The sequence below is a fragment of the Podarcis gaigeae genome (assembly GCF_964106915.1).
Source record: "Podarcis gaigeae genome assembly, chromosome: 6".
In the NCBI taxonomy this organism is placed as follows: domain Eukaryota; kingdom Metazoa; phylum Chordata; class Lepidosauria; order Squamata; family Lacertidae; genus Podarcis; species Podarcis gaigeae.
This window is the reverse complement of record NC_139682.1, coordinates 66,567,488-66,578,014: the sequence shown is the minus strand read 5'-3', so window position 1 is coordinate 66,578,014 and position 10,527 is coordinate 66,567,488. Positions and strand designations below refer to the sequence as shown.

The 10,527-nt window shown below is 40.6% G+C and overlaps 1 protein-coding gene across 4 annotated transcripts in view; it reads left to right on the top strand.

Moving 5' to 3' along the window:
- The first annotated feature begins 1,662 nt into the window (after positions 1 to 1,662).
- The window catches only part of ADGRL4 (adhesion G protein-coupled receptor L4), an 81,387-nt gene continuing 72,522 nt past the window's right edge, over positions 1,663 to 10,527 (top strand). For 2 of the 4 annotated variants that reach the window (XR_014565398.1, XR_014565399.1), the window contains exons 1-2: positions 1,663 to 2,363; positions 3,976 to 4,140. Coding sequence is in view for 2 of the 4 variants with exons in the window: in XM_083743363.1 (XP_083599489.1) it covers positions 2,243 to 2,363; positions 3,976 to 4,140 (286 nt within the window). In the remaining 2 variants the exon portion in view is untranslated. The remainder of the gene's footprint in view (positions 2,364 to 3,975; positions 4,141 to 10,527) is intronic. The other 2 variants (XM_083743363.1, XM_083743362.1) reach the window with 2 other exon arrangements.

The window sequence follows — 10,527 nt, the reverse complement described above, 5'->3', positions numbered from 1 at the left end:
TGGCTAAATAATTCAACCCTGGGTAACATGGCAGGAGTTGCAACCTCAGCAAATGGAAATAGAAATGGCTTCTCTCCACTCTATGCCTGCAGACTACACTGTAGTCTGATGCAGGCAATGAGAGTTTTGCCTTCATAGAAAGAAAGCTGAATTTAAAAATGGAGGGAAATGTGCTTGCGGCCTCCAGCCTACCAAGTAGGTGTGGAAAGCGGAAACACTGTTTTCATATTACTTTCTAATTTTCTCTTGCAAAGAGAGATTTCCTGTCACTGTGGCTCTTGCCTGCTGTTACAGAGTTGGCAAACTTCCACATGTAGTGACAGAATGGCTGCAGTTGTGAGATGTGTTTTGTCTCGCATAGCCTTTCAGAACATCTTTTTTCAGAAAAACAGTAGTGCCCACCCAAATGGGCTCCTGTCTTCCATAAACATAGGAGAGAAGGTCATGTAGATGGATCTGAGAGGCCTGAATTCTGTGGTGACCAGTTGGATATGGCTCTCAGATATCCAGAAGGAATAACACCTCAGCAGGGAAAACTAACTAGGGATAAGTCAGGTTTAGGGGCATATGTTCCAGGAGAAAGTGACCCAGCAGATGAAGCCAAGCTTACCAAGACAAGCTGTTAGGTAAAGAGAGCACAGGTGTGGTATTTCAGGGTCTGCCTACCACACCTCACATTCTGCTGCCTGAGGCACAGATGGCACTGGCAAGCTGTTAGAAGACAGAGCTGCATGTACCATGTAACCCATGAGCTAGCCTCCTGCCTTCAGGTGCAATGGAAGATGAGGTCCGGTAAACAGTGCTGAAGGCCTGCAAAGTCTAAAGCCTGACCTGCCATCAGGATGGGAGCTTCCAGCAGTTCTTTTGGAGTTATAACTAGTGTGGTTTTCACAATGCAAAGTCACCCATGACTATGAAGCTGGTCCACACCTAGCACCACACTCAGTTGCTGCCTATCCTCAAAAGAAAAAGTTGTGTGGTTCTATTCTTGGGAACTGTGCACTCCCTGATAATATCATTTATTGACTTCATACACTATTTTCACTTTGGTTTTTTTTTTTAAAATCCAACACAGTACAGAAAAATTCTGCATGTAGGAAAAAATAGTGTGTGTGTGTGTGTGCGCGCGTGCGCGTGCGTGTGTGTATAGACACTCAAGTAATCCTAAAAGTTCTAAGCATTTCTTTTCCACACATCATCTTACCTTGAGCACTGCATGTTTTTGCAGCTGAGTTCCAGTAAAATCAAGGGTACTATAAGATAGCAGCAGCAGCAGCAAGGTCCTTTTCCCGCCATAAACAAGTGGGATAGAAATATATTTTCAATTATAGTAATAATAGAATACAAAATTTGAAAAAGGTGTATAGCAGGAAGCAAAATATATCCAAGTGAAAGAGACTGGACGTGTTCTTGCCTGCATTATGTTGCCATATCCCCCCCCCCCCATTCTCTGTTAGGTGTAGCAAAATTCATCTTCTCCCCACCCCCAATATTCTTTGCCACTTATCCTCTAATTATGATTACATCACCCCTTTAGGGCCTTAACACGTACCTCCCTGCTTTGAGCCTCCCTGCTGGTCCTGAAATTCCTTGCTGCACATTTGGCTTCCTGCCTCCTTCCTCCCATGGCTTTATATCTTTGTTTTCCACACAAAAGAAATCTCAGTGGATTTCCTGTGCCTCCTTCTCATGCTGCTGCTCTTAAAGTGACCGAATTTCAGACTGCGATTGGGACATCTCTGGATAGCCAAGGAAAGCAGTCGACACGGAAGCAAACTACAGATTTCACCAACTCTTTTGGAGTGCTAGAATTCTGATTTGCTCAACCCACATCAGGCAAGGCTGGTGGGATCCTGGTAACTGCCTCACCATTTCTTAATGCTCATTTTTCATTCCTGGTCTACTCCCCACAGCTTTCCATTGTGATCTCCATCCACTGTGCTATCCTCAGTCTTTGGTTCTATCCCTGTATGTTTCTTAAATCTTCTTGTTAGTCCCTAACGCTCCATCTCCTTAAACTCTGTACTCATGCCTGTCTCCTGCGCCTATCCTCACTCATATTCATTCATCTGTTTGATCAAACTTTCTATACAATTCCTTTACTTTGCTCTCCAGCTGATTTGCTCTTCAGCATTTTAGCTCACTTCATCCTTCCCTCAAAATATTTGAAGAAGCATACGGACAGGCAAATGGCAGAATAAAGAGCTTTGGCATTTCGCCGCGATCCCCTCTTCTAATCGGCATGTGCAACCCTTTAGCCCACGATCATACATTTTCCAGCAGGACCAGATATTTTGTTACAAAGGGATTCAAGACTGAGCACTTCTTAGAAGCACCACCCATGAAACTTCTACTGGTCCTAGGTAGGTAATTTTATTTCATGAATGGTTAAGTTGGATGTAAGAGACAAAACTGGTGGGCAGGGTGTGGAAATAGGGAAGAGAAAGTTTGGGAGATCCATGTGGGACAACCAAAGCACAGTAATAGAGTGTCCCTGGCATCTTCAAGTAGGACTGGGATGGACCAATGGTCTGAATCTCAAGTAGTTTCTCAGGTCCAGCTTTGGAAGTTGCCAGATTTGTCAAAACCACCTTGGCAAAGAAACTCTAATGTCTGCAGAAGACTGGCCTTCATAGAAGTTGACGACAATAATCCCGTGAGCTCAAATGAATTCTGACCTTGAGAAGACAGAAATGCTATTGCATTGGCGGCGGCAGTGGTGAATGTGAATATTATCCAGTTTGTTAAACCAAGGCCACATCTCACAGATGGCCAGATTCAGAAATAATAATAAGAGGTTTTCTGTAGGGAAGAAGCACATAAATAATGCATAATGTAATAGAGGAAGGGAACAGAATTATATATTTACAAAGTTGTATAATCATGACCTTTAAAATGTTTTTGGACATTATTATTCATAGAAAGCTACTTCTTGTTTTTCCTGCAGTAATTAATCTTGGACATAAAGCACTAAGATGGCGATTCAAATATTAGAAAGTAATATTAGGGTTAGGAGAGTATTGTCCAACAACTGCTTACTTTATGAAGTTTAGGCTGCAATCCTAAGCACCCTTAAAAGATAGTAAGCTCCCCTGAAGTTACAGGGATTTCATCTGAGTCAATGGCTTGGTCTGTGTTGTTTGCATTCTGTTTCCTTTTCCTTTGTGTTAATGCATTTATTTATTTATTCAGAAAATAGATTTGCCACTCTTCAGGGGGAGAACGGGGAAACTCAGAGTGGCTTATGTGAAATAGTAATAAAGGTTGCCATTATGGGGAAATGAATTTATACTTAATGTTTTCAAAAGCAAACTTTCATAATGCTGAAACTCGTTGCAATCACCAGACGTAAGGAGAATTTGAAAATCGGCCTGGGCTCCATTATCACACTCAAGATGAAGCAAATAGCTCAGATAGTCATACTGTAGCCTTGAAAAATGGGGAAAGTGTTCCGAAATGATACTGCTATTGTGTGTAAATGTAATCTTCCATGAAGTTACATTGTTGGACTAGTGCTATTAAAAAGTAATGTTAAAATGCTTGTTGTGGGGAGGAGAGGTGTCCTGCAGATGCACAATGTTTTTTGTCTCCTCTGTTGTGTTTTTTGGACTAAGAACTATTTGCCACTTTTGCCCTGTGCTGGGAAACATGGTAGAATTAAACACTTATAGTTTATTCAAAAATACTGTGGAGCTTTGTTTGATTTGCAATATTTACTGTGTTTACTGAACACACTTGAAGGCTGATGCTTTTCAAGACAAATCCACATACTTGAAAGCCTAGGTATTTGAGCTTAAATCATTCATTCAGGAGTTATAATTTTGTTTTCAAGCCTTGTTCAACAGGACTCTTTAGCAATAAGATTTTTCAGCTTAATGCCAATTTTATTTTGTCCCAAATGTGTTTGCCTAAAACTGATTTCAGAACTCAACAACTACAAAGACAAAACTCACATTTCTTTTAAATTCCATTTAGTGTTCATATCCACACTGCTGGACAGTAGCTACTCTTCCCAGAACTGTACCATCCCATGTGATGAGCGTGCAAAATGTGAAGTTCGTAATGGACGCCAAGGCTGTTTTTGTAGCCCAGGATTCAGTGGGCCCGGCATAGAGAAACCAGACAGAAATGGATGTTATGGTAAGCAAGCTAATATTCATGGAGTTTCTAACAAATCATTATTTATTTTATTTTATTGGGTTATCTTTAGCAATCTCTTCTTCTGACAACCTTGTCATTCCAGCATGATTTGTAGATGTAGACACTGGAAGGTTGCATGATTATTTTAGACTTTGTTCCTGGAATTCCTGCATTTTTTAATCACTTGTGGAAAACTAAATTTGTCACCAAAGTATCTCCCTTTGCTAGTGAGCTCAGGTAGTGAGTGCTGACAAAATTGGGACCCAAGTGGGGTCCGTGAAAGAAAAAACCCAGGGTGCAATGAGCATGCTCTAGGAAACCCTAGGGTTTGCAGAGTATGAGAAATATTTTAAAATATAATTAAGAGATTAATGTTCACACACATATACACCCAAACAAATCAATGAGGAATTAGCATGTTCAGTGGCCATGGGGGGGGGGGGTAGAATCACTTGGAAATGAAAAGCAGAAAAGATGGGTTGGGAATGGAATAGAGTATTCTGGTGTGGGCTCTGGCTAGCTGGCTGGATCCCTGAGGCTAAATGGGGAGGTAGCACCAAAAGTCATGAGAATAAGAAAGTGTGTGGGGAGAGGGGAGGGTTGCACAGCCTCAAAACTGTTCTTTAAAAAACTTTAACAAATGAAGCCTGGGATAGCTCACTTGGTAGAGACTTTTCACCTCAGAGTCATGGGTTCAAACCCCAAACTGGGTAAAAGATTTCTGCATTGCAGCGGGTGGCCCTTGTGGTCTCTTCCAACTCTTATTCTATATACAGTCATACCTTGGAAGTCTAACTGAATCCGTTCCGGAAGTCCAAAACATTCAGAAACCAATATGCAGCTTCTAATTGGCTGCAGGAAGCTCCTGCAGCCAATCGGAAGCCATGGAAGCCCCGTTGGACGTTTGGGTTCCAAAAAAAGGATCCAAGGTATGACTGTATTTTGTACAAAATACTGAAAGGCTTGATTTATTTCAGTTGAAGATTGCTTTCGATATCCTACCGAGCCAACATCTCTCAAAAGAAATGTGGGGCTTTTTCAGTCTATAATGACTCTCTTATTTGATGAAGTTCGATTGTTGGAATCATTTTGATGCATCTCCTCTTTCTTTGCTTCTTTCGAATAGAGGATGGTTCTTTCAAAATGTCAGGATGGTCTCCAACTGTTGGTGTTGATCCCTCTCTCTTTCCCCTCACTTAAGGCATTAATTTTTGAGAGTTTGCCTTCATGTAGAATACCTGAGGGGATTTCACAGGAAGATCAAATGCAATGGATGAAAGTAGCTCACTTTCTTAGAGGGGTCCCACCAGGTGCTCACTGGATTTCACCTAAATAAAAATGGAAAGTGAAAAATGATGAGAGAAAATCCTCAGTGGGGGGTTCCATTCATACTCGCTCCGCTGTTGTTTCCCTGCCAGAGCAAGCCTATTCTTTCTTACTCGGACAAAAGTCACACCTTGTTCAATAAGGCCTGCTCCCAGAAAAGTGCCCAGCTTTTCTGTCCATGACTCCCTAAACCATATTGACCCATTTGTTTTTAAATGTCAGATGTTTTAGTTCTTCAGTATCTGTGAATAATAAATATATGGGGAGCTACAGGGATCCATTCCAAACATTCGAATTAATGTGCATTGGTTGGGGTAGAGCATGTTGCCCCAACACCCATTCCTTATCCATAAATACTGAAATAATTTCTATTTTCCATGAATACTATGCATTCCTAAGCAGACTTTTGCATGGACAAAAGAAAAGAGCCCCAAGGTGGACGAAATGGCCCTCCCAAAACACATTGAATCATAGAATTGTAGAGCTGGAAGGGACCCTGAGGATCATCTATTCCAACCCCCTGCAATGCAGGAATATGCAGCTGTCCTGTACGGGGATCAAACCTGCAGTCAGGACCATATTCTAACCAACTGAGCTATCCAGACATGACAGGATCAAGGACAGAACAGTAAATCATCTAACTGTATTAACCCATCCCCTTGGGCCAAGTTTAGTCAACAGGCATACACACAAAAACATGAAATAAAAATTATGGAAAGATAAATGAGTTTTAGGTTGCCTGTGTATTCATAGCTTCTAGACATCTGATAGTGACAAAGGCATGTGGGGGGGGGAATATTACACAAAATGACGCTGTTTCTAGAAGGTGAAATACTGTCATAGTCAGTCTAATCTCTGTTTATAACGGAAAATGAGAGGACAATGACTATATTGGTGTGATAGCCTACATGGCTGACTGGAATGGATTTTACTTGGAATGGAGTTACCCTGAAAGCCGTTTTTCCTATCATGTTCCTGTCATTGAGAAACGGCTTTATCAAGTGGTGAGTCTTTAATTTTCATGCGATCACATGAATTTGTCACTACTCCAAATCCCTTATATTCACCACTGTGTGAAAGGAAAAGGGGTGGGGGGGTCTTCTGTCACACAGCAAAAGAACTAATGCGAGCCAAATACATGCTTAATTATTACATGAAACCAGGAATGACTGAGCTGTGCCCCTTCCGTCAGCATGGCCAATGGTCAAAGATTATGGGAGTTGTAGAGCATTGAAATCTGAAGCTCCCGGATTGTGGGAAGTTTTAAAGTAACATTAACAAATGTGATACATTACACACACACACAGAGAGAGAGAGAGAGAGAGAGAGAGAGAGAGAGAGAGAGAGTTTTTCTTTAAAAAATGTTTAGGGGTACTGTCATTTTGATTCAAGAAAATGACTGGAGTGACTGGAGACAAAGCCCTTTCAGTGGTGGCTGTGGGTACTTTCCCAAGGTTACTTGCTTTTAGGTGCTAGCTAGAGATTATTTCATTCTTCTCACACTACTTTAAAGGATGAATTATGTGCACTTACCTGGGAGTAAATCCCATTGAACTGTTTCTGTTTGCCTAGCCTTTGTCTCTTTTATTTTGGATATACTGTGTTTTTTGTTGTTTGGTCACTACTTTATTGTGGTTTATGGTCAAGGACATCTTTACTGGCTTTGGCAAGGTGAATCGTCTCCTGCATTAGAGAACTCCAGGACACCATTTTTAATTTCCCCACAGTACCCCAGTGAGTTATACAGGTTGGTGGCTCCCAGGGCCTGCATCAATGGTGGTCCCTGGTAGAGTTCATGAACCCCAGCAGCTGCCCAAGCTTTCTGCGTGAAGGTGGGTAAGATAGTAGGAAATTTCTTTAAATGGTTTTTACTGAAACTTTTTCAGGAATAACAAAGCTACATATAGCGTATCTGTTTTCAATTCATAGTCTTTTCTACAGGTTGGTTACATTTGGTGTGAGACATTGTTATCGTAGGCATTGTGAGTTTGTGGAGGTAGAGGTGGAGGAGAGAAGGGGGTAATGTTATTTCCTCTTTTTGCATAGTGTATGTGTGAAGTTTTGTGTCAGCATCATGTGGATGGGTTCTTTATCTATTCATTCGTTGGTTTTCATCAGTGGTGCAGGAAATATTCTTGGGAAGCAAGAAAGGGGCATTTTTTTAAGGCAGTGGATCGCACAACTCAGCTAATCTTCTTTGTAGTCTTCTAAGAACATATTTACCATCTGCTTTTAATTGGATAAGATCTTAAAAGTATTAAAAGATAGTCAGGTTAGCTATTAGCTTGAAGCTAAAAATAAGTGGAGCAATGCTGTGACTTAATGATATGTTAGATCTTGGAGTGTGAGTGTGTGTTTCTCCTCTACTTTTTTCCTAGGAAGGGCTTCTGGAGATAAATGCCTGTTACTCTTCAATTTATAATGTTTGCTTGCCAGTACAACAGTCCTTCTGTTATCATCAATGCAGATTCTCTTTCATGTACGCATATAAGCCGCAGCTCGCCAAATGACACACACAGTGCAAGCATGTTAGTTAGATAGGTGACAACGCTCACTGTTGCTGTCATTAGCAGCAATTTAACAATTTTGCACCTGTTCAGTAATAGCTGGCTTTTAATGATATCCTTAATGATGTTATTTAAATACCTCCCTTCTCCACTCTTAACTCTGGAGCTTTGTGTTGATATAATCAAGGAAGCTGTAGTAGCTATTGGTTTCAGAAGTAACATTCAACCTTTTTTTAAACAAAGGATCTGTATGATTTTTTTTGAAAGCAAAAAGAGGTTGAACTGACAGTTGTCAGTTTAATTCATTTAATGTGTATACTGCTATGAAACTGTTCTTTACTCTTTAAAGAGACAGTGATTCAATAATACAATCTGTCTTCTCCAGATTGTCCATGAAAGGAACTTTGTCAAGTAGGATAACTCGAGCAGGGAATGGGATCTAAAGATCAATGTGTTGTGTCCCATGTTAATCTCATTCAGAGCAGACTCAGTGAAATGAAAGGGCATGACTAAGATAGGCCCATTCATTGCAATGAGTCTCCTCTGAGTAGAGATGGAAGGATGTCTTTTTTGTTTCTCCAAGATTCTCATTTTTCTGATTTTAAAAACAGATCTCAACATTTTTGCAGCTAATAGCAAATTTTATTTTAAAAATTCTTGGGCAAGTTCTGCAGCATCATGCTGCAAATTTTTAAAAAGCATTTTTAAAAAGGCAGTTATCAAAAATATAAAAAGAGCAGATGAAGCCAAAGACACCAGCAAAGGTCACATTTAAACAAATGTTGTAAGATGAGCCATGAATAAATATATCCTTATCTTATTGTTATTCTTTTCATGTGGTGGTTGCTAAAGTTGCCAAATGCACCAGGGAGCTATGGTTCAGTTTTCAGGATGGAAAGACTCCTGTACAATGCTCTAGAAGGCCAACACTGCTCACAATATTGGGATAAATCTGGGGTGGAAAACCTTTGTCCCTCCAGACGTTCTTGAGCTACAACTCTCATCATCCATTGCCACTGGCTGTGCTGACTGGGGTTTATGGGATTCAGAGTCCAACATAATCTGGAGGGCCACAGGTTCCCCATCCCTGTCACACATAGTGGGGAAAACAAGGCCACCCAAATCTCATAGGTGCACATTTTTAAGAGGATTGCTGTGGATAATGTATGTGTTCGTGCATGTGCTAAAATAATGAAGAAAGCTGATGGTGATGTTGGATGTGAAAGAGGATGGTAAGGAGTCAGATGATGAATTCAGATTAGACTGAGCTGCTTCTTTAAATTGCAATTACAGCTTTAGGTATGAATATAAATCACATCTAAATTACAGAGAAATGGAACTTCCGTGCAGCAGATAACCCAGATCCAGAAAAATAATTCAGACTCGACTGAATAACAGTAGGTGACAAAGAAGCCAATTGAAATCCAATGTTTGGGAATTTCCCCTCCTATATTAGGGATAAAACGGGCTGACATACTTGCAGCTTTCTGGTACTGTTGTATAGTTTTACTGCTGGCTGCCTGATGACTGCTGACTGCCAATTTGCTGTTTCGCTGGCACAATATTGAAGTAAACAGCGTGATCACAGTGTTTACTTTAACTTTCTAAAATATGGCAGGACAATGAAGCTGAGCTGTTTGTTCTGCACAGGCCGGCAGGCAGGAAGGGGAAGAGACAATAGCCACAAGAATCCCTTGTAAACGTCAGTCGCAATTTACACTCTGAGAGATGAATCAATCTCCACACTAGCAGCTCATCCAGCTATCGTGAGGCTGCATAGTTCCATATGAAGTTGGGGCTCTGAAAAGCCATCGTGTGTCTCCTTTCCAACTGCACAGCAATTATATTTGCCAGAGTTTTTGAAGTAATTGTACAGGCTGTGTATATGTAACCACAGCTGTCCTGTTGCAATGATTTCCCAGACACAGCAAAGATATTTTGAAAAGCACAGGCTGCACATAATACATGAAAACTCAGAACTCCCCCTCTCCACATACCAATCGAGTCAGTTTATCTAACTTTAAGATCTCTCAAAACTCAGGATTGGGTTTAGGGCAGTGTAGGCAGTTCCCATGTACAAGGTGCCTAGCCATGGAAGCACAAAAGTAGTAGGGATAATAATAATAATAATAATAATAATAATAATAATAATAATAATAATAATAAATATAGGTACCTACTGAAAAGATCCATTAAAAGGCAACTGCACCTAAAGGAATTATTGTGAAAATAAGAAATATTTAGGAGGGGATCCACAAAATTTTGTCCTCACTCACATGCCATATTACCAAAGCAAGAACTTAAAGTGTTAACTGATTCCACTGGAAGACAATGTGTTTTCAGCATTGCCTTGTAAAATGGCAAGGACTTGTTCTCACCTACTCCAGAAGGTAGGGCTATATATAATGGGCCCTAAGTTACAGGAAGGTCGATTTCAATTGAGCATTAGGATAAATTTATTGTCAGTTTACACACTACAGTGTAACCAATTAGTTGTAGGGGTGATGGCTTTGCTGTAGCTGGAACTTCAAAAAGCTGGATCTCTTTGCCCTAG